Source organism: Carex rostrata, chromosome 14, assembly GCF_964058835.1.
Source record: "Carex rostrata chromosome 14, lpCarRost1.2, whole genome shotgun sequence".
Taxonomy (NCBI): domain Eukaryota; kingdom Viridiplantae; phylum Streptophyta; class Magnoliopsida; order Poales; family Cyperaceae; genus Carex; species Carex rostrata.
In genome coordinates this window covers 7,200,343-7,225,226 of record NC_135931.1, presented here as the reverse complement: position 1 = coordinate 7,225,226, position 24,884 = coordinate 7,200,343, and the positions used below count along the sequence as shown (strand labels likewise).

The following is a 24,884-nucleotide window of genomic DNA, read 5'->3' as shown; positions in this document are numbered from 1 at the left end:
AAATATCTACGGGTAGATAGGTATCCGGATCCGGACCCGACCCGATTTGAAACAAATAAGTATATGGATCGAAATTTGGACCCGAACACTTTTAGGGTCCGGGTCCAAATATAATAGTACCCGGACCCGACCCGACCCGATAGCACTCTACAATTTTGTTCGGTGTTTGTTTGTTATTTTCATTAAGGGGTGAGTTATTGTGATTCCCTAGTTAGTGATTACAATATTTGAAAAAATTAACAAGGGAATAGAAACGGTAATCCGTAATTCCTTGCTATTTTCATTTCCAAATTCACAGCTATCGCAATAGTCTAAAAAAAATGCAAAATTACATTCTCTGACATTACATTCCCTAAAATTACATTTTCTGTCATTATATATATTCCCTGGAATGATATATAGCATGAACCAAATGCCTCTTTAGAGGCAGAGGTGGAAATAAATCTGATATTATTTCATGGGAATAACATGGACCTGTTATTCCGATTCTAACTGTTGGTCTTTATTGAGATATGTGTATGAAAAACTTATTTCGTTGAAATTTGCACATGAAAAAGTTTAAAACGTTGGGTTCAGATTAGTATGTCCCTGTTATTCTCAAGAAATAACAACGGATTTATTCCGGCAAAGATAGGTTATTAAATTTTGGGAGTCAATGCTTATATAATGTTTTTTTTGTTCTTTTCCTGAAAACAATATGAGGATCAACTTTAGAAAATTTATAAAATTTATGGGGTAAAATAAGCGTAGTTATCATATTTTGTTAAATATATACACCAATAAATAATTTTGATAAATTTTGATGATCAATTTATCCCATTTTTGATCAAATACGAATTTTGTATAATTATAATATTGGAGATATAAATTCAAAATTTATCGTTCCCATTTATCAATTATCGAAGGTGGTAAACGAGTCGGTAGCTGGCTAACAGAGCAGGCTTCGAATAATTTATCAATTTCATCATCAGTCATTAAACCTAGCAAGTCTCCCTTCTTAGTTGCAACCCGTCGAGAAACGACAAATGAATGATGCACGAGATCATGACGCAATTTACAGACAAAAAAAAAAGCCAATCGATTTGCTCCAAAATTTCATGATTTCCACGGTTGAAAAGAGAGTTTAGAATAAGATGCATGCATTAAATTGCAAGACTATATAGTGATTTAGGATGTACCAATAGTGTTTTGTGTTTTGATAGGCATCAAATTTTTTCCAGCTATTTAATAATTTATTTTATTGAAAATGATAAACTCCAACAATGCATTTATCATTACATTTTATATTACAACAAAAAAGAATAAAAAAATCATCCTTTTTTGTCATTTTTCTCATACTCTATTTAAGCAAGAAGAAGAGTGATCACTTGACAATGATTATTTTGACAATTAAATTTAAAGATGAATTTATAGGTATGTCATTAATAACATAGATAGCCAAATAATTAAATTTCATACAATTCAAGTATTATTTGATGATGTATTAATAATCAGTAATTTTAAAATATTGACATATGATGTATAATGAATTGTTCATCAAATCTCATGATATTTTATAGACATTATATGTTATTGATATTGATAATGTTTATTATGTTGAATTTTAAATTTGTTTTTGAATATTTTTAAAATTGTTGAAATAAAGAATTGTCAAGTGACCCCTAACAAACAATATGTGATCTTTCTAATTTGATATACGTCTAAATAAATGTACTTAAACTTCATACGAATCTTTGTAAATTTATCTAGATATAATACATTTTTTTCTTAATTATGTTTTCTTTTTTACTTTGAATACTAGTTGCCTACGACAAAAATGGAATCATCAAGTTTTCAAGATCTAGAATATTCACAACAAAATATACCAAACCTTTACTTATGTTGATTTTCGTTCTCAAATTACATTTTTTATTACAAGCCCTTCATTTTTTCATCATCGTTTTATCTCGAATCTCATATTTAATACATATCTAAATTACTATATCATCCTTGTGCAATTTATGTTTAGAAAATTGAAGCATATCCTAAACTTAACTATCAAGTTCCTACCCAAAAAAAAAAAATTAGAGAAATATCCTAAATAACAAAAAAATAAAAATAAAGGAGGAAGTCCATGCTGACTTAACATTATGGTATGATTCAAGCATTTAATGCAAGAACAAGATCAGGTACCAAACTAAATTGGGGGCACTAAGGACTACGGAGTACCCCGGTGTTTGATTGTAATTGATTACAACTCTATTTATACATAGTAAAGAGGTACAGCGTGACAGCGAGAGACAGAGAGAGAGAGACTTGATCACAATGGCTGGCACCTGGACGAAGGTATGGTTCAGCCCTTCTCAAGTGTGATTAATTAGTATCACAAATTTCTACTAGAATTTAGTAAATATTGTTATCAGGAGGTAAGTATTCTGTTTACTAAAAAAGTTGTTGAAATTCTTGCAATTTTCTAGAATTCTACAGGCGTGTTTATCCAAAGAGTTTTGTTTTCCACTTTATATTTAGTAAACTGAAATTCACTCAATATTTGTCCGTAATTGGTTATTCTATGTAATCTATTAAACTAGATATATTATCAATTACCTTCATTTCCAAAATCCTAAGCAAAATAAACCAAAAGGGTCAAATTCAAACCAAAATCAGAAATCTCATAAATGGTGAAGTCCTTGTTGCCCCTCGCCGCCTTGAGCCCGATGACTGGTGGTTGGTCTCCAATCAAGAACCCGACAGATCAGCACATCAAGGACCTTGGAGCCTTTGTTGTGTCAGAACAAAAATAAGGTCACCAAAGACAGCTTGGAGTTCATGCCAGTGGTGAAGGGAGAGCAATAGGTGGTGGCATGGATGAACTCTCGGCTGGTGCTACATGCGAAAAAACCAATCTTGAGTTGATGTTTCAATTAGATGTTTATGTTTTTTTCTATAGTTAAAAGTGACAGGTGCTGGTTAAAATGACTGACGGTAAATGCGTGTGAGTGTACTCCTGTTTCAATAACTTCTGATTATTTTTTGGCATGTTACAGGCCCATAGGTTGCTAGTTTAAGTCATACATCCATTTCCTTACAAATTGAATAGGTGTATAATTGCATATCCCATTCATGAACCCTTCCATGTTATCTAGGATATGAGCAATCTGGATTCCTCTTTTTTCATGGGTATAATAGCAAGTGATATGAGAACTTGCACAGATTGGCTTCTTAGATTCTCAGGTCTCCTTGATTATACACTTTCCGATCATGCTGTTTGGGGCACTCCTTTGTTTGTAGAATAGTAACAAGCTCTTTTTTTTAAAATGGATGTCATGCTTCAGTTAATTTTTTTATGTTTCTTTCATTTTGTTGAAAAATAAATAATTTACATATTACCAATCTATTAAAATGTGAATTTCTGGCGACTCGAGCAATATTATCATATAAGCTTAATGTACAAGTAAACTAATTTTTATCTTTATATTTTCCCTCCCAATTCCAAATACCTTACATATTTTCTTTCCTCAGTTCGCAGAAAATGGGTGTGGACCTGGTGCTAGAAGTTCTCATGCCGTCACCATTGTTGGAACAAAAGCCTACTCTTTCGGTGGCGAGTTCACACCTCGTGTACCAGTGGACAACAAAATGTACTCCTTTGACCTGACCTCTGAAACATGGTCAATTCTAGATTGCACTGGCGACATTCCACCGCCTCGTGTTGGTGTCACGATGGTGTCGGTTGCCAACACAATATACGTATTTGGTGGCCGCGATTATGAACATAAGGAATTGAATGAGTTTTACTCCTTTGACACCTTGACCAACGAATGGACATTGCTTTCCTCTGACGAGGCAAGCCCGCCACACCGGAGCTACCACTCGATGACTGCCGATGAAAAACAAATCTTTATATTTGGTGGTTGCGGCAACTCTGGGCGGTTAAATGATCTATGGGCTTACAACACAGTTACTAGCCAATGGGCCCAGCTGCCATACCCTGGTGACACCTGTAGCCCAAGGGGCGGCCCCGGGCTGGTAGTCACTGGAGGCAAGATTTGGGTAGTTTATGGTTTCGCTGGAATGGAGGTAGATGATGTGCATTGCTTTGACCTGAAGACCGAAAAATGGTCCTTGGTCGAGACCACAGGGGAGAAACCAAGTGCGCGCAGTGTTTTTTCAGCAGTTGCGGTCGGAAAGTACGTGGTTATGTACGGTGGTGAAGTGGACCCGAGTGATTTGGGGCATCTCGGGGCCGGGAAATTCTCAGCTGATGTTTATGTATTGGATACCGAAAGCCTTGTTTGGACCAAGTTGGATGATGCTTCAGAGCAGCACCCGGGGCCACGGGGTTGGTGTGCCTTCTCTGCGGGAGAGATAGATGGGAAAAGTGGTCTTTTGGTGTATGGTGGCAATTCCCCAACAAATGATCGCCTCGGTGATTTCCACTTCTTCGCTCCTAATCTGTGACTTGTGGCTACTGGTCTAGAGGTACTTGTGAGTACTGTTGACTGTTGTATTAGTGCTTTGTATTGTGCTTCTGTGTTTGAGGCTTAGAAGTGTGTTATGTTTATAAGTTATGGTTGTGTGATTCTCTGTGATAAATAAGCTGGGAAAGTTAATATATCTCAAGCCCGTGCACGTCACTAGTGTAAATCTCTTAAATTTGTACATCATGAAGTACTATAATTTCTTGTTTGTGATCTACGTGGAGACTTTATGATTTAATCAGTTGGTTGGTTTAATTTGGTCTTCATCGAACATCGTGACAGTTTACATAGCTTCTGTCCTATGGTACTAAGATAATCAATCTTATCAAAAAGAAAAAGAAAAAAGATAAATGTGATCAATTTTTTGTTGATGTTCCGATTAATTTCCAGAAGCCTTGTGATTTCAATAGCCTTTTTGTTTGTGTAAGCGTAGTCAGACATCATGTATTACTGCTTATGAGCTTCTTAATTTTAGTAGAAATCCTGCCGAGCTGACATAACTGTGAAATAATGAAGCTTTTAAATTAGGATTGCAAAATGACCAATGTGTATCAACACTTTTCCTGACTGAAATGGTATGTTCAGTTCATCAGAAAAAAGGTGCCAAACCTGAGAAAATTTGCACTAACCACATAGTTCACCTTTTTCAGTACAAAGGCCGGTAGTACCTGTAGGCTGTAGCTGTTCCTCAATTAAAAAGGAAAATGCTCAGTTTAGCACTGAACTGTTAAATAATTTTCGGCCTAATTAATGCTGAACTGTTAAATCAAACTGCAGCGGTATGAAATAGGCCGAGAGCCCAAGACTGGCCCGTTAATTTGTACTATGTGGACCTGACTGGTGCAGTTCTAATATCTGGCAAGAATAATAATTTTTTTTCTTATTTTTTTTACTCTGGTAAACAATAATATTCTCACGGTAAAATGCGGTTTATGCGGCTGTATATGCGTATGTGATTAGATTCCGCATAAAATTTCTTATGCAGTTTATATATAAAATTCTGCATATTCGGCTGCATATTACTCAATTCATATTTTTATGATACCGCATAGTGTTCTAAATAGTGCACTATAGCGTTTTCAGACCTTGAACGCTAAACTATGGGTTAAAAGTGCATTATTTCTGCTACAATCGCTATAGCGGTCCGCTATCTGCGCTACGCGCTATAGCGCACGCTATGCTACATAGGCCATTATATAAAAGCCCAATTGAAAATTAATTTTAAAGATCAATTTTTTCAAGCTTCAGATTTATTTTGTTTTAAATAGAAAAAAAGATAAATAGTTTATTCCCTGATGCTTAGGTTTTTTTTTTAATAGAAAAAATATATAGTTTATGTCACGATTCTTATGTTATTTTGAATGGATAAGATAGTTTATGATATTTATTAGGGATATTTTGAATAATAATTTGGACTCTTTACTAGTTCAATATAAATATTTTAATTCTTTAATTAATTTTGTGTTACTTATTGTTGTATGAGACTTTAGATAATGTTGATAATTAGTAAAAGTATAAAATATAATTTTTTTAAACAAAAAACGCTATGTATGATAGCTTTTGCTATAGCTACGTTATTCGCGATAGTTTTTTTTTTTAACATTTCCGTTATGACGCGACAATTGCTATTTAGAACCTTAATAATACTGCATATTATCATATATATGAGTTATGGTGCATTACAATGTATAGATCATTTTGTACATTGAGCTATAAATCATTGATTTTAGAATTATTGATATAAAGTTTGAGAGTTCAATTCTCTCTCACAATTTTGCAGACCATTTGAAGTTTTTTTTTCGCAGCCTGCGAAGGTTTTAAAAAAACTTTGTTTTGCGGTCTTTTAGGAACTAAGATAAGTACTTATTTTAAGTAAAAAATGTTAATAAGCCTGTCATGAGTTTGGTGTCAAGTAACATCGGTCCAAATAATCTACAAAGTTGAAACTATCAATGATAGCTTTGGAGCCAATTATTGCTATGCTTCAGTAAAGAAAAAGAAAAAAAAAAAATTCAAATTCCTTAGAATTTATATGAAAAAATTGGTATGTGGTTTGATGCTAGCAAGTGTCGTTCTATTTTTTGTTACTTTCTTCAAGGACGAGGAATGTGCCTCATGAGCCACGGTTCCTTCAATCATTTCAGAATAAAAGCTCTTTTATGCAAGATTCCTTCTTTTTTTTAAATAGAGACCAAACAAAAAGACAAGGCGAAATAAATTTTACAATTTTATGCTGTCTTTATACTATAAACACTCTCAGATCCAACTCAGCACTATCATTACAAAACAAATTAATCACAACAAACCAACGAAAAATACTAAATACCACCCAAATTGAACCCCCAACCAACCCACCCATATCTGTTTCTTTCCTTTTTCATATCACCATCTTATTTTCCCCATCAAATAAATTGCACAACTAATAAAACCTCCATAACAATGAAAAACCAACAAATCCATCTAGAATACAACCAATGCAGCAAATGCAACCACAATTGCAGCAAAAGCACTCACCCAATTTTCGGCAATCCTTCCAGCAGCACTTTTGTCAGCTGCATCGGTGTCATCTGATGACGAGTCAGGAGAATAGGCGTCGTCCGACGAAGAGTCATCTGTGGCCTTTCCCTTCTTCTTCTTCTTGTGAGGAGCTGGAGCAGGGGCAGGCGCCAACACAGCCTTAAACATCTCTTTGGGTTGCAAGAACTTGTCAATGGAAAAGATTGACAACGGATCCTCATCGTGGACCATAGCCTTGATCGTAGCCTCATCAACTTTTGTATTGAGGGTCACTGTCTCAACGGCATTCTTTACTGAATAAGTGTAGGTCGGCTTCACGCCACCACCTGTTGCGAGAGTGCTTACCACCCCGTTGTTCGACTTCAACTGTTGCATGGAGTAGTACACCGGCACACCATGGTACAGAAGTATTGCGGTCTGGCGTGCCGCTGTTAGGTTCTTATATTTGGGCATGAAGGCCTTCACGGCCGAGTCTATTGGACAGAAGATAGTCAAACCTCCATCTACATTGTCATAGAAAGTAGTCTGTACATCAGCAGTTGCGAGCAGGAGGTCAGCAAATGCTTTGCATCCCTTGGCATACATGAGCTCGGTGAGGTTAACCGGTGCAGGGGGTGGTACGGGTGCCTCGGCCTCAGGCGAAGTGAGGACTGAACTGACTTGGATAACGGAGAGATTGTATGGGAACTCCTTGAGGGATTTCACGTAGGTGGCCGGGGATGCTCCGTCAGGGAGATCTTCTGTGGAAAAGGTCACATGCCCCTTCTTGTGGTCTGTTATGTTCACATAACCAGTGGTGCCAGGTGCTGAACCAGTTGCCTGAAAAAAGATCAAAAGGTCTTGTTGATTAGTTAGAAGAGTAACATTTAATAGGCAGTTTTATAACTTTTATTGGCAACTGAGAAATTAAATCTCAGGATTAATTCTCATATTGCCAACAGATAATAGCTCCAAATAGCACCTCATTGCAAAAGCCTAATAATCGAAGATGAAATACAAGTCCTTTTCAAAGGAAAATATTAATCAATATTTCCAGTTTTCATGATGGCATGATCCCTAATTCCCTATAGTATTAATCACGGTTATTTTATCTACTCTGTTTGCCATCAAGGACTCAAAGCGGATTTTCTTAGGTAGTATCCTATGAATATAACTCTTTGGAAAAGGTGTGCTTATTTAAAGAGAAACAACAGATATTTAATATATTTTTGCGAGATGTAAGCAATTGTGACAAGCAGATACTAAGAAACTCAAGCACTTATATTGGAATGCACGAATAAGCTCGCGCGGAGCAGCTACAAAATTTGGGATCACATGCTGGGGCTGGAAATCTGGAAGACTGGAACTAAGTACGTAGGCCTAGTGTGTGTGTATGTGTTTTTTTTTTTTTTTTGAGTGAGGGGTATATGAAAAACCGAAAGTGTTATGAACCATAATTTCCTTTTTGAATGATAAAGACCTGGAGGCATATATGCCCACAAGAGAGTGATTTTTTATGATTTTTTTTTTTTTTAAGTAATCAAAAGGGACCTTAACAAGTTCAATGATGGGGTCCACTTCTTTCCAACTCATTGAAAAACCAGCAAAGCATGTGGCTTTATTTGTTCTGTTATGAATATTGACATGATAGATCTACCAACTACATTGGGTACTTAACTCCTATCCTCTTGTCGTTGTTTTTAAAAAAAAATGTGTTTTAACGGCCATCATTAGTGACATCGTGGTAAATAAATTCATAATGGAACCCAGAATATTGCACGTGTACGGACAGACGGTGTAACTTTGAGGCTTTGAGCGGTTGAGCCTTCTCCGTTTAAAGGCAAAATAAAAACAAATAATCACGATTCGCAGTAAACTTGGCCTATAAAATATAGTGTTCCAAATTTTGGCTAGTTAACTCAACTCCATGTGGAAGTAAAATAGTAAAACAGTGAAGTACACAGTTGAAAACAGCAAGTGTACCTGAAACAGCGAAGAAGAGAGAGTAGAACTCCGAGACAGCTGGTGGAGCTTCTTAGATCCGTAATAATCCACCAGGATGTGAAGCGACAGCACGTGGCGCATCGTCTGGAGTGTGAAGTGGCGTGCGATAAGCGCTGACATGGCGGAGTTATCGATAGCAAGCACGGTGATCGTGAGCCGGCGGTTGATTTCGCTTGCGAGACGGGTGGCCGTTAGGTAGTGGTTGAACTGTGAGAACTCCGGATGCTCCGCTAGAATTTTGGTGATGTTGTGAGCCCTGCATGTCTGTGACAGAGAGAAGAGGAGGATGGGGAAGAAGAGAGTCAGAAAGATCTGTTTTTGTCTTGCCATGATGTGCATCGATGGCGCCGGCGACAGAGAAGTAGAGAGAGAAAAATGTGGCAGTGCCGGCGCCGGGAATGAGAGAGAGCTACAGAGAGGGAGCAAGGTCAGTGACGAGAAGAGCAGTGTGGATCTGAGAGAAGTGGGCTTTTGCCTTTTAGTGAGAGAGTCTGAATAATGGACCTGGCTTTTGGGCGATATTTACAGGAATGCCATTGCTTGTTTGTGTGGCTATAGTTGTAATGTAGCTTTAGGTGTGGTTTTCTGAGCTTTGTATGTGACAAAGCTGTTTTGCTCTGGTCATAAATGCTTTATAGAGTGACTGAATTGAGGTTTTTTTTTTTTGTTTTCTTATCGTTGTCCGTTAATAAAATATAACACTGTTGATTTTAAATATGTGCAATTCAGTTGTATAGATGCTAAACAGGAGCAGCATAGAAGATTTTTTCTTAATTGTAGGAACTTTAGGATTAATAAAAAAAATACAAAAATCGGCTTTGCTTATTTGATTTAAAAAGGTTTTGCTTGAGTTTTATATTTGCAATGGTGTTGCAGTTGACGCTGCTATACTTAAAATTTTAAGCTATTATTAATTATACACAAGAATATAAAGTTGTTTTTGATATTCTAATTAATCACAATGAACTTAGATCGCATATTAACATAAGTTTTGCATATTTAACACAATCAACTAAACTAAAATGATAGTGCTCTTAACTAGTGACTAATTACATTAAAATGTAGTAAAATGTAAATAGCGTGTTATAAACTTGTCATATTTGATGGATCATGTATTCATATCAACAGCTATTTGCCTCTTATCCCATACATAATTTACAAAAAAAAATTTAATAATTATTTATCTATAAATTAGTAAGTAATTAAGAGACTGTACTAGCTAGAGTGTAATGCAAGCAGTTTGGAGTCTTTGAACCGCTTACAAGTTTTTTTCTTTTTCTTTTCCAATGTACTTAACTTAAAATTAAAGAAAAAATGTATTTTACTCAAAATCAAATTACAAGCTATAATAGTATAATATATATACCATATGATTAGAATAATTACAAGCTAGAATATGTATAGCACATTATTAGAATAAATAGTAGGTGTCGTAGAATATATATCGCCAATTTATAGCTCTACTGAGCCTTCTAAACACTGGAATCATGTGCCGAGCCACACATTGCAGACTGCCACAGAAAATCCTGAATTCATCTTGGCTCTTGCTTGTTGATTCGATTGTTGACCGTTGTCTTTAGACTTGTGTCGGTGAAAATAAAAATATCATACAAAAGAACCCCACTGGCCACTGAGTGCGTATCCTCTGAGATATCTCAACTTTTGCTTGACCGACGTGTCCGGTGCCTATTCGGGGGTGATGTAGGGGGTCAGTATTGTGTGTGCTTTGAGATTTGTGAAGAACGTAGTTAAACGGTTGGAATTTTCCATAAAGTCACGCAAAGTTTGAGATATCTCAGAGGATACGAATTCCTGGCCACTGGCCATTGCACATTAATCAGGTGCGTGCTACTCTGCTATTTTTGTTGATATATTTATTTCATTTTTTAAGTAAGGATTAAGGTTACTTAAATGTTTAATGTTCACATGAAATGTTTTTTATTTGAGTTTTGAACCAAAAGATTTTTATAAAGAAAGTATTAATTTTGTTACTAGATCAAAGATAAATTTTCAGTATTTTAATTTTATTTTTGATGTTATTTATGTAATTATTTAAGAGAGATGACGATGGAAGAAAATAATGTTTTTTCAGAAGTTAAAATTAGCTTTTATTGAATGGTTAGTGTGTTGAGCAATAGATCGTTACTTTCTATTTGCAATGTCATCTTCCTGATAATTTTTCATTATTTTTATCTGTAAATTTTAATAAAAATAGTTCTGTTCAAATCAAATGCTCTCTCTGTTTTTTTTTTTTTTGAACATAATGTTAATGTGAGGACCATTTATACTTTCCATTGTCCTTTTCTTCTCTCTCACTTCTTATTTTTTGCAATATAAAATTAATTTCTTCAGTACAGTAAATCCATGATTTTTGTTTTTCAACTGTTGCATTTTCAAAAATAAAAATTTCAAATGATTTTTACAAACTTAATTACATTGACATTAGTATATCTCAAGATTCAAACAAGATGAATTTTTTTTTATTTTAAAATATTAAAAATTATATTTTCATAGTTTTGGTACTTCAAATTTTCGTTTAAATTCCCAAGTTCTACTTCAATATTTAATATTTTCAAGAAGAAATAAAAGCCAACCGATAATATATTCTTAACTCAGGAAATTATTATTCAGATTTTTTTTATTCAAATTTCTACTTAATAATTCCATGTTCTAATTTTTTTTTAAATTGAAAGTTAAAAATCATAAAACGTCTAAACTTTCATAATACCTGATACTCATAATTTTCAAAAAAAAAAAAATTCTGCTTTTTATTTTGAGAATTCAACTTTATTTTTGTAATTTTCAATTTTCTAAATTCCTAATTTTAATTTTCGTCTTCGTAATTTGAAGTTTTAAATTTAAATTTACGAAACTTAAATTTGTAACTTTACTATATTATTTGAATTTTGAATATTATATGAGCTTTGTCTTTTCAATTGTTGGAATATGTCACTTAGAAAATTAGCTTCTGAAAGTATGAAAACATAGCTATTCCAATTGTGAAATTTGGTAATTTTAAATTATGAAATTAGAAATTAAGAAGTTGAGAGGGAAAGAAGAATTTATTTTTTTTTAGAAAGAGAGAGAGGTGAAAGGGAAGTGCGATGGAGCTCACAACCAGATTATTATTTTTTTTTAAATATGACATTTCAGTTAAATTTTTCGGAAACTGAAACCAATCGCCCCGAATTCGTACCATCTAATGTAACTCAAATTTTGAGTCACATCAGTACCGTCAGATTTATTTTGAGCAACCTGTTCATTCCACCTTCGGTCCGGATCTAAATTCAAAATTTGAGGTACTTCAGAGAATGAGTTCTCCAGCCACAGTGGCACAGCTGTAATTTCATTGGAAATATAAGACGGTTTACTCAACTATCTCCTATGGCCGATAGACATATTTCTGGAGAGAGCGCCGCAGGGGCCCATCACCCTCTGTCCAATTGGAGGCGCCAGGCTGGTTGTCAGTGAGCGAAAATGGAAGTACACGTGTACGGTGCCGATTGACTTGATGACGTCAGCATCGATTCCACCGACAGCCCCGCATAGCAGTGGGCCCGAATGTGATCTAGCACAGCCGATTAGTGCGACATTATTCCTCGTTGGTGAGAAGAGGCTATCAGTTCAATTTTAATTAATTAATACACCGAGAAAAAGAGCTACCCGGCTGATAATACAAGCATCTCCGGTTATTTATTAATGTTTTGTTTTGGTTCCTTTTCATTTCTTGTGAATAGAGAAGGTATTTCCGTGTAATCAAACTGATTCGTATTTGTGTAGTTGTTAGAGAAAATTAATTAGCATTTATCAATCAAAGAAAAGGGACAGAAAAAATCGGAAGTATTCGGTGCGTCTCCTTTCAATGAGAATGTGTATCAATTTCAATCCAATATAATGAAAGTTTCAGAATCATTCAGCAGGTTTTTTTTTTTTTTTACCTCGTGACATTTGAGATATATTTTTCAAATATTGTTTGACAGTTTTTTCTTCTAATGTCATTGGGACAAAATATTCCTGTCAATTTTTGCAAAAAAAAAAAAAAAACTATTTCAATGAAAAAAAAGTTACTAGAACCTAATTGTTTTTTAACAGTCTTTCTCGCGTATGAATTTCAGACTTATGAAAATATATTTTTGCAATTACTATTGTTGTTATTTTATTATTGTCACTGTAATTGTTCTTTTTTACATTGTTGTTTTGTTGTTATTATCAAATCATTGTTATCAATATTTTCGCCACCTTTCTAAAAAGTGAATGAATAAGATATTACGATATCTATTCAAATAGCACCTTTTATTTTTAGTTTTACTAAACAACGTCCAAAAAAATATTGACTAGATTTTTTTAAGATAATTGTTTATTTATTTATTTTTAAAAACCAGCGAGCAAAGATTATCGCTACAAACAAAATATTTTCGTTAATTCTTTTTGCCAGCATTATGAATTACAGAAAATATATTATGCAACTTTTTTAGTAAAGTTGAAAATCAAGTCACTCAATTATCTTTTTATTCATAAAAAAAATTCATATTTCAAACATGTGATTTATTATTAAAATGGTATTACCTTTACAATTTGGTCCTTTGCTACAAAACCAAATTGATAAATGTCGGATAATCCCCAATTAGCCGATTAGCCATCTACTATCCTCTCTTAATTTGATAATTGTCGGTTGATTCCTAATTAATGTATATATTTGATAGGTAAGGTTTAGGGCTAATCAAGACACCCTGATTCCCCTACTAAGCATAAAAGAATAGCAAAGGTCGCTTTCATTCCTCTCTATACGGAGCCTCCAATACATCTCACCAGGAGTCGGAGCCGATGGAAATTAGATAAAATTCACTTAGATGTCAGATCAGAACTGTTGAATCTATATTAAGATTCACACACAAATAATCTACTAAATATTTTCTAGTTGTTGACATGAATCAGATAATTTAGACAGATTATCGGACTGAAACAATTCCTTCCCACCGTACTTATGGAACCTTTTACCGAAAAAGAAAACACTACACACGCACACACTCACACTGTCACACAACACATTATATGGATTCGTATCCTCCCAGGTACTGTAGAGGATTTGCCTCGTTTTACGGTTTGAGATTAAATCTTATCTGATTTGAAATTCGAATTAGCGCAGGAGGGGATTATTATTGGCCTTTGAGATTCGTGCCAAGTTAGAAAGAACGGTTCGAATCCACTAATTATAAAAGATTCCCTTTTTCAGGTAACGGAGAGGATGTGAATTCCACATTACATTACCCTTACAGATTCACGCGATTATGCAAATAAAGAAACAAAAATAAAAAATTACAGGTGGCGTAGGAGGCTAATTAAAAGCTCCAGCATTTTGTGTTCTTCATTTTTCGAATGAAACATTTCGCCTATCTGCATTTGGTATTTGGGGAATATAATAAATTAATATCAAGGTGTTAGGTGTTAGGTGGTAAGCATGCACATTTGCCATATGTCCAATTAGAAAGATTGCAACTAATATGGGCACCTAATACGAGACATTTCTTTTTCTAATTTTTACCAGAGAGGTTGCTCTGGTCATATTCAATGAGCAAGATGCATGAGGTGCTACAGAACAAATTATCATTTGAAGAAGAAAAATATTTTTTTAGTAATTAATTGGAGAAAGTTGGGACAAAACTCACAGCTTGTCATGACTATTAGATGGTGATTGCTTAACCAAACAAATATATAAAATTATCAATCATAACCCACCCTATATATAATATTCTTCTCTTACTAGAGCAAAATGAAATTTAGTTAATATTTTATTAATTTTATTTGATTAATAAAAATCTAAAAAAAAATCATTAACAGGCGGTATTTATCTAGCATTTGCCAAACTGTCTAGTTACATGACCCCCAATAGCATATTACGTTATTATCAACACATAATATGGAAATTTTTTTATAAACCATAATTAGAAAAAAAAAAATTATGAAACCAACACGATTACTTTTTTTTTTTTACAAAAACCATAAGAACCGAAATGTCATTTTGGTCTCGAATTTTTCTTTTGACCGAAATGGCAATTTGGTCCCATGTATTTTTATAATTTTTCAAAATATTTTTTTCTCAAAATATGTGAAAATGACTGAGACCGAAATGCCATTTCGGTCCCAAAAAAAAGGAGACCGAAATGACATTTCAGTTTCTATGGTTTTTGTAAAAAAAAAAAGCCAACATGTTGGTTTCATAAAATTTTTTTTTCTAATTATGGTTTATAAAAAAAAATTCATAATATGACTTGTCGCCACTAATATACTGACATTGAGGCTTGTCACCACTGATTATCAATTAATGACTACTATTTACAAAAATTGACAATGATTATAAATGACTGTTCTTTTGTGACATCAAAAGCAGCAGATACGGTCACACTACCGCGAATCAGGGGCAGGAGTGATAAATCTCAAACTATATTAACCTCACACGGTCACACTACCACGAATCAGGGACGGAAGTGAGTGTTGAGAAAATGAGGCTATTTTTTATTTTATTTTAGCATGTACAAAAAAAGTTATTATTATTACTCCATAAAAATAAAATTACATAAAATTTATTCATCCAGCGTCCAATCTCAATTTTTTTATTTCGCACCTACCGCGAATTATTAATATAGCAGTGGGTCTGTATATTATTTCACTAATTTGAGCTCTATTTAATTTTTTTTTTGAGAAAATTTCCGGTGTATTCATCTAAAATTTTGAAATATAGCTAATATTCTCACGAATCACCATAATATTCAATACCCAAAAAAATTAATCTTTCTTCTATTCCCTTTTATTTATTTTATTTTTGATTTAATTATTTTAAAAATTAAGTAGAAATGTTCTTTAAATTGCTGCTTGCTCCTCTTCTTCTAGTTCTAAACGGAGGTGTTTCATGAATTTAACCTCTCTTTTTTTATCCTCTCGCTCCACAGTGATTGGTGCTTGCTCCTCTTCTTCCTCGCTCTCTTATTGAGAACCCTTTGTAGGTCGCCTCTTTCTCCCTCCACTTCTCACTTCACTGTGTTGATGTTTTCTTTTTTGTTTAAAGTGAGATTTTTACCCCAGCTCCATCATCACCACCAAATTCTCTTTCAAATTCCTATCAAATATTGCAAAAATAACACTATTCTACCTTTTATTCAAATTTATCAAACTGAGTTCTCAAAAAATAGTTATGAAACAAAGAGAAAGAAAAGAAGTGACACTACACAATCTCCACGTACAGCGTATATTATGTAGTCAGAGATTGGCTCTTGATTAACACAATCTATCAGCCTTTGGAGCTAAAGAGATTGTGTCGACATCTATACTGCATCAACCCGTGCTGTTGACAAAGATAAAATTATTGTACACATATATATGCAGCCATTGCTTTCACTATGCTTGTTTTCCTATTAATATTTGTTTTACCACGCAATTTATTTACTTTGTTCTAAGAAATTTTTTCAACTATATCTATTTTGAGACTGTTGAGGAATAAATGAATAATCCCATTTTAATCTTATAAAATAATAATTTATTTCTTCACAGCTCATTTCTTCTAATAGGTTAGCGTGTGTTTTTCTTGTTGTTACCTGTATTAATTTAATTTCTCTAATAAGTAATCTGAGTCACTAGATGTTCCTTTTAATTAATAGATCATTGTTTTTCCTATCATGTTCAAAACAGAGGAATAGAAAGATACATGTATAATTTTTCTTTGAAATTAATGACCAATGAAATATGTCTATCAGTATAGAAGAAGTTGGAGAGTTTCACGTAAGATTGAATAATTTTATCAACAATCAATGAGGAGGAGATCCCCACTACTTGATAGCTTCATGCTTAACATGTCGGACTATTGCAAGTAACTTATTCAGTTGTGCAATATGTGTTTGAGCATTTCCAGCCTGATATTAGCTCCTATGGTCTGTTGGTACCGTTTAATGCTGGAGGGAAGAGTCTAGACATTCGATGAAAGAAAGTGAAGGAGAAAAAATGTTAGATGAATAAAATAGTATAGATGTCAGGTGTGAATGCTCCATCGCTCTTTTTTTCTTTCTTTCTCCTATGTCTTGTTAGAGGGTAAGTTGGTCAATCTGATTTTCAATACAAGGTTATTAATTGATTAAATAAAGAAAAGGATATATAAGAAAGGGTTTAAAATTTTGATGGAGATATTAGATATTTTGATATTTTAATGGAAATATTGGATATTTTGAAATTTTTGATGGGTACACCGGCAATTAATCCTTAATTTTTTTATTTATAGATTTATAAGTTTAATGATTTAAATTTTTCTAGCACTTCCCAACCTTTTTTCGTGAAAATGATTTCAATATCATACCATAATTTGCTCGTGGATTGTATGAAATGAACGGTTTTGATTACATGAGATGTTTTCTAAAAAGTTGATATGTAATTAGGACCGTTGGATTGTAAACGGGCAACTAAAAAAAATAAACTATGACAACGGATAATATCACTTCTATGGTACCAATTGTAAATTTTCAACAAGACGATCTAACTTTCCTCTTGAACAAAAAAAGAAGAAAAAAAAAAGGAACCCCTAACATAATTTAATTTTACAAGACCTGCTAAAATCATCAGCACAGATTTGAAAGTACAAAATACTTACAGTAGCGAGCCATGTATATATTTAAATCTGTATGCATTTAAACTTTAATTAAAAAAAAAAAGTTGGGTATATCACGACCCTTTAACTAAAAAATAATAGTGAGGCCATGGTACTATGCATAGTGCAGATTGGTCCATACTACATATTAATATTTTTGTTTTTAAAATTCTAACGGTTGATTCAAACTGTTAAATATGGTCTTCATATAAATATGTATTTGTAAACTAAAATTTAAAGAAAATTATTGTTTTTGGATTGTGCAGAATTTTCAGATTAAGTAATTTTCCATCCATCTAAAAAAATAGTCAAAAAGTTCTAATAAATCCATAATTTAGTTTACTAGTATATATTAGTATATATTAATATGGAGACTATGTTAAACGGTTTGAGTCAACCATTAGGACTTTCAAACTGGAAATTTGATATTATAGCTTGGGCCAATATATGCTATGCATAGAAGTACCATAGCCTCACTTAAACAATTAAAATAAGAACTTAATTAAAAAAAAGGATGCTGATAATTATCCCCGCACTCTCATCTCCGCATTTATTCCCTCATTAACTTCCATAACTATCATAGAGAACATAAAAACTCCGGCACTGTTTTTTTCTTCTAAAGCATTAATATTTACGTACAGAAGTATTTATACCAATAAAGTAAATAATTGTCTCTCTGAACAAATCTCAAACTACATGGAGGGACCATGCACGTTTTTATATCTCATTTCAATCTCATCCACATTTCTAACGATCTATAAGGAATTTTGCGAATATAAAATTATGAATGTTTTATACGTAATTTTCTCTTTCAAATGAGATCCATAATGACATACTTTCGGACACGTCGTTACACATGTATTTATAGCTCATTGTGCAAGTATTTATACATATACTTGCAAATATTTTTTACATATGACAGTGATTGACATATGAAAGTATTAATATCAACTATTACAAGTATTTATACTTATACACTAGAGTATTTATACCTATGTAAAAAATACTTGAATAAGCACCTCGTATATGTTTATCGTGATGAATATATTTTTTTATTGATAAATAATTAGTGGGGACCATAGTACAACCTCTAAATAATTATCGCATTCCTTATTTAACTTGGACCCTTTAATTTTAGAAGTGTTTAAATAATTAGTGGGGACCATAATGTAACATTTCTAAATTGTAGTTATGGGGATGAAGGGGGGATAGGAGTGTGGGACTGTGAGGATGAATATAATTATTTAAAAAAAAATTATACAGAGTTGATACTTAAGAAAAAAAAAATTAATTCTACATGATATATAGATTTATACAAGAGTTGCATTTAATATAAACAAATGGACATAGTTCGCAGTTAATAAAGAGTATGGCTAATATAACATCAGTGTCATTTAAGTCTATATAACACCAACTCCAAAACTTATCAAATCGAGTTCAAATAGTGAATCCAAACCGTTCAAACCAATTTATTTTATGAGTGATGCGTTTACATGCAAATTTTTTATATTTTCGAGTTATTTTAGTATCAAATCAAGCGGCAAAAAAATTTAAAAATGAATGTAATATATTAACTTAAAAACTCACACATTTGACCGTTTGACTTGATACCAAATAAACTAAAAAACTTATAAATTTTACATGTAAATGCACAACTAATGAAGCATATTGGTTTGAACGGTTTGGATTCACCATTTGAACTCGATTTGATAGGTTTTGGAGTTGGTGTTATATAGACTGAAATGACACTGATGTTGTATTAGCCATCCGATATACATTCAAACCTGCAAAAGTGACTTCAAAATAATTTACACGGTTGACACCTAATTTGTTTTGGTGTATCAATGTGTTAATGCACAACAAAGTTTGTGATGGCGACAGGTACGAATTAGAAATGCTAGCAAAAATTAACAAACATGAACTGGAAGCCTCATCATAAAACACAGTCAGCATACATTTTTGGACAAATTAGAGAGAGATAACAAAAAAAAGATAAAATTGTAAAATTGAGGTGTTAGTAGTTTGCGGGTCGCTTTTGCTAAATGGTAGATATATCATATCTATCGTTTGATTTGGATAAAAGCTGATGCGAAAAAGATGTCCCAACGAGCATGCAAATTGATCACTGTATGTGAAAACTGAGTTCGGTAGTGATGAAAAAGTTCTAGCAAAAATAATGGAGTCTTAATTTAGCAAAAAATCAAGTCAAATAATTCCAAAAAAAAAAAAAGGATTTTGATGTTTTGTGTGATTCTAATTTCTCCGGTAAAACATCGTCTTCACATTAAATTTTTAAGAAACTATATATATGTATGTAAAATTTATGACATCAAAATAACGCCTGCGGTTCGGATTATTTATGTGTTAACTTTTACAAATATCCAACTTCTAACTATAATGAATTTTTTTCTTTCTGTTCCTTTTTTTTGTTATCATGATGGTATAAGCAATATTCAACTGTATTAAGTTTTAATCAAAATCCTGGGACCAAATTGACAAAACTTCTCCAAGACTAAAAAGTAGAGGAAGAAGATGGTGTTCGTTCGAGGACCGTTGTATGATGTACTCTTCTAATATCTTTTCTTCAAGGACAAATAGAGTCAGTGCGTTGTATGAAAATTATTAGAAAGCTATCCATTTATGTATCCAATAAAGCATCCCACACTTTTAGTTGGTAAGTTAGAAAGGGTACTTAAATTCATCATGTATTTTTGTGCATAAAAATGAATTTCCAGTAGCCACTGATAGTAGTCCCGCTGTGACATTTGCGTGACAAATAATTCGGACCATCAAATTGGGCCCTAAAAAGGGGAATCCAACGAAATAAACCCAGAAAAGAGAAGTCTCGAAGGCCTTGAGTAGGATTTGGAAAGTAGTGGGAGAGTCCATGGTTTTATATTTAGGATTTGGAAAGCAATGGGAGAGTCCATGGTTTTAAATTGAGTAGGACACTAGGACTTGGAAAGCAGTGGGAGAGTCAGCCAGTCAGGTACTTGAGAAAACCGGCATGTCTCAGTTGGAATTCAGATCCCGAGTACCTGAGGTGCAATAATTAAATCTGGACCGTTCTTTCAATATGGTACTAATCACACAACGGACTTTATATAGTTTCCTTAAACACCATCGCACCGGATTGTGTTTGACACGGGTAGGGTTTTATCTGGGCCGTCCGTTTATCATTGCACCCTCAGGTATTCGAGGGACACGAACAGACGCACTCTCGTCGGAGTTGTGGTCCTTGTGGAAATTAATGCTCCACTCCCAAAGCCGCTCTTTAACTTTCGCTCCAGTCCAGTTAGAGAAGAGGGAGAGAGAAGAGAGAGAGATGGTGATACTTGTGGTGGCTACGACCGCAGATCCGGCATCGATCGGGCCCGCGTCGTCATTTCTCTCCATGCCCGGCTGGTCTCCTGGCCCCTCCCTCCAGGTTTCCTTTCTATCTTTTCGTTTGCACCTTTTACTTTCCTCTCGTCAAGTCTTCTTTTTTGACATGTTTGTTTTTCTTTTGGACATGGATATGCTGCATTGCTTCTTTTTATATAATGTTCAGTGGATCGATTAGATTTTTGGTTATTTGTTATTAAACCCGTCCCAGTGACGAGCTCGCGTTAATGAATGGAAAAATAATGCTCTTAATTTCTGAAGCTCTCCAGTTTGTTTCACGAATTCACAGTGCAACAAACATAAATAAGCTGTTGGGAATAAGATTTTGCTATGTCCCAATTTATCGAATAATTGATGATTGCTCTATAATCAATGCATAGGAAGGAATAGAGAGCTTTTCAAATGGAGATGTGCGGTTTCTGAAGCAGGAGAAGAGCATAATTCAAGAGGACGATTTGGATCTCCGATGGGAGGCTGCAACAGGAGAGCCTGTTTCTGAGGTTATTTTTCTCAGCCGCCACACTGCGGTCTCTTCCCGCCCTGCTCTCACTGTGCATCCAATTGGTATTATCTTGATCTTTGTCGCTTGTCTTTCATCGGTATATTTACGGTAAATAAGGTTGGAAGTTTTGTGCTACCAAGCCCAATTTACCTAATTACCCTCTGTAAGGTCTCAACAACCTTATGATTGCATTGATTTAAATTAAATTGAGCCTCTCTTAAGCCTTACAAATTTCATCCAATGCTCAATTTATTGTAAAAATTTAACCCATGATACCTCCAATATTGCAATCAAGTATGCTGATTCCACCTTCCGTGACAGGTGTACCGCACTTGAGGGATGATGAGACGCCCCCACAAGGAGGCCGACCTGGCTGGGTTGCTCAACCTAATCCTCGAATTGGTCCCTGGTTGCGTCTTTTGAAACAAATCGCTTCCAACCAAGGTCTCGTACCAGAGTTTGAGGTTTGTGCATTGCATCTGCAGTTCATGATAAGCGGTGAACTTGCTTTATTGATTTCTGTTTTGTACAATTACTGCTGATGATTAGTTAAAGACTAGTAACAGAATGGTGTGCAAACTTGGCTCTGAAGTCTTTAGTCTTGACTGTGTGCGCCTATACTGGCTCGTTATGTACCATCTATTTTATTTATTTATTTTGAGCTATCATGGGACTTAAACCTCAGCTGAACAAATCCCAATCATAAGCCCCTACTGGAACTGAAAGAAGTAATTGAAATTGCTGTAGTCAAATTTGGATAAAAGGAAAAAGAGATGCCACTTTTTCCTGTTTAACATACAGCCTGAACATATACTTTTCTAAGTATTGTCTTTTTTGTTTGGTCGAAGATTACATTGGAGGCTACTCACCATGGACCGGTCACGAATACTCCAACCATGTTTTTGGAGATTGGTATGGCTTTATGTTTGTTATAGTTGTTAACCATTCCTTGGTGTTGGTTTCTTTTATCAATTATATATGCAGACCTGATGCTTTACTGAGCTCTTCTATAACAATTGTTTATAGGAAGTACAGAAGAATACTGGGGGCATCAAGTTGCTGCTCAAACAATTGCTCTAGTTTCGTACTTTCTTGCAACTTGACATGCATCTCTCTTTCTCCCTCTCTCTCTTTCTTCCTCTCTCTCTTTCTTCCTCTCTTTCAAATGCTTATATTCTTAAATTAATTTTAGCTGCTTTGGCAAGGACTTGGCCTTGGAGGAGGTACACCAGTAGGCACTTGGAACCGGTATGTAATTAAACAGTATTAAGCAAATTGTACTATCTGGTGTAAAGTAAATGGGTAACTAGCAGGGGAAAAGGACCTTGCAAACCTTTATTGTGTTACTAGTTAGCTGCCTGCTTATTCATGTTCTCATATTTCTCAAAGAAACAATGTCTGTAGGAGATGTCTTTTAAGAAAGGAGAACAAAATTAATCCATACATGACTGGAGGAACAACTCTTTAATGTTAGATCAGTACACTACTTTTGCATCCTCTAGATGTTTACAACAATCAACATTAATGTGTGGCTGATATACATATTGTGAGATAATTAGGAGAGGGGAGAGGCAGGAATTATGCTATTCAAGGGTATTTCTGGTACAAAAGTCGACAGATTCCCAATTTGAAATCATTCTTTTATGAAGAAGGATTTACTGCATTAGATTCTTGCACATTGAATTATTGATAAAATACTTTGCTATTGCTTTAGTAGTATATTTATTTAAACATTAGCCAATGAGTTTCTGACTAAGTTGACTTTTTCTGATATTAATATCAACGGTTATAGATGAGTATTCAGAGTTTATGTTCTTCATGCCTGAAAGCTGATGCAATTTTGGTTTCTAATTATAATGTAGGACAAATGAAAAAGTTCTTCTAGGCATAGGAGGTGGCCACTACACACCTCGACACATGGACATTGTCATGTAATTTCTTACATTTTTAGCTTGTTGGGGATACAGCCTGTCCCAAGCCAGGAAAAAGGAGGAGGGTTGTGTGATAGGCGTGGCGAGCCAGCGTAAAACACAGCTTTTTTATGGAAATGAAACCCTCACCAGTTGGGTTTCATTTCTAGCCTACCCCAACTTGTTTGGGACTAAAGGCTTTGTTGTTGTTTAGCTTGTGGGGGATACGTACATTCCTATATGTTCACAGCCCGACCGAAATAAATCTTTTAGTGCATGATCACATTCTGTACAACAGTGCATTTAGTGTGTAACTACATGTTTTGCACCAAAAGTTCTATCTGCTATGCTACAACCTACAAGTTAATGTTGGCATTCAACTTTTTAATTGTACTACTTATTTTTGGCAGTGCTATGTGATGTATCATTCACACGATATCCAGCCTTTGTTAATAGTATAATTTTTTATGTGTGTGTGTGCAGTTCCTTTTTTGATTCAAAAATCTTATGATTGACGGGGGCCTGTAACCATGGTTGTGTACATTGGTATTATTATGCATCTTTTTGATACTGCTTGACTTCATTCTTTCTTAACTGTTGATTTTACTTAATTCAACAGAAAGGATGGTGTATGGGTGGGACACCTGTTATCAGGTTATTCTTTGCCGATGGAAGAACCGGCCAAGGGTAGTTCAAAATCTAATAGTAACAGTCCAGAAATAAATGGAATGTGGAAGCATGCAATTCAAGTTTCATACGAAGCTACCAAATCTGCTTTTCCTGGTGGAGAAATCATAGCGCATCTTGATCACAAGTAAGCATCAACTGGATTCAAGAACCCTTTTGACCAGTATTGTCGGTATGGTTATTTAAGCCCCATTCAAGTAAGCCTTAATTAACTCTGGAGCTTCAATTGCCTCCCCATTTGAGGATTACAACAGGGTATTGTGGTTCTGCATCTTTGGAATGCTCATTAGATTATGAGTCACCAGTACAACTTTGATCAGTTTTCTGAGTATAAATCTCCATTCTTCGTGTTTCTATATAGTTGAAGACAGCGGTAAATTGAGACAAAGTTGCACAATTGGGTGCTCTTGTAGGGCATATAGTAAGCTGAGACTTAATCGAACATTTATTGGTGTTCAATTTGGTTAATTTTTATATGGCTTGTTGCTTAAATCACATTGAATGCCTGGTACCACCATATATCTGCTGAACTCACTGTCCTTTATTAGATGATGAATCTGGGGAATTTCCCTGATTTTGAAGTGGTTTGAATATTTTCTCTTAGATATTGTTATTAAAGAATCAAGAAATATACTTTATTTTGTTAAATACAGGAGTTTGAAGGGATGGCAAAAGAATGCTATAGTGAACTTCTTGACAGAGCACAGCATCAGAATTGGAAAACCTGGCGACTTCTTCTGAGCAACCTTTTTATTTTGTTTGTTCTTTTAATGATGAGTATTGGATAATTGAATAAAACGCTTTTTGAGCAA

At 34.2% G+C, this 24,884-nt stretch overlaps 3 protein-coding genes across 4 annotated transcripts; 2 read left to right on the top strand and 1 right to left on the bottom strand.

Annotated features, from left to right (window-relative positions):
- Window positions 1-2,233: 2,233 nt before the first annotated feature.
- On the top strand, window positions 2,234-4,677 carry LOC144565451 (Galactose oxidase/kelch repeat superfamily protein). The gene is made up of 2 exons (XM_078315212.1): window positions 2,234-2,325; window positions 3,502-4,677. The coding sequence occupies exons 1-2, from the start codon at window positions 2,305-2,307 to the stop codon at window positions 4,438-4,440; spliced, it is 960 nt and encodes a 319-aa protein (XP_078171338.1). The 5' UTR covers window positions 2,234-2,304; the 3' UTR covers window positions 4,441-4,677.
- Window positions 4,678-6,674: 1,997 nt separating this feature from the next.
- Window positions 6,675-9,490, bottom strand: LOC144565125 (fasciclin-like arabinogalactan protein 2). The gene is made up of 2 exons (XM_078314782.1): window positions 8,940-9,490; window positions 6,675-7,796 (listed from the first exon to the last, which is right to left on the bottom strand). The coding sequence occupies exons 1-2, from the start codon at window positions 9,297-9,299 to the stop codon at window positions 6,921-6,923; spliced, it is 1,236 nt and encodes a 411-aa protein (XP_078170908.1). The 5' UTR covers window positions 9,300-9,490; the 3' UTR covers window positions 6,675-6,920.
- Window positions 9,491-20,837: 11,347 nt separating this feature from the next.
- GEK1 (D-aminoacyl-tRNA deacylase) lies at window positions 20,838-24,884 on the top strand. Of its 2 annotated transcripts, XM_078314780.1 has the most exons (9): window positions 20,841-21,016; window positions 21,354-21,537; window positions 21,797-21,939; window positions 22,324-22,387; window positions 22,502-22,554; window positions 22,668-22,723; window positions 23,338-23,406; window positions 24,005-24,199; window positions 24,726-24,884. In XM_078314780.1, the coding sequence occupies exons 1-9, from the start codon at window positions 20,915-20,917 to the stop codon at window positions 24,811-24,813; spliced, it is 954 nt and encodes a 317-aa protein (XP_078170906.1). In that variant the 5' UTR covers window positions 20,841-20,914; the 3' UTR covers window positions 24,814-24,884. The 2 variants fall into 2 exon arrangements, with proteins under 2 accessions (XP_078170907.1, XP_078170906.1); XM_078314781.1 differs by lacking the exon at window positions 21,797-21,939 and having other exon boundaries at window positions 20,838-21,016; window positions 22,502-22,559.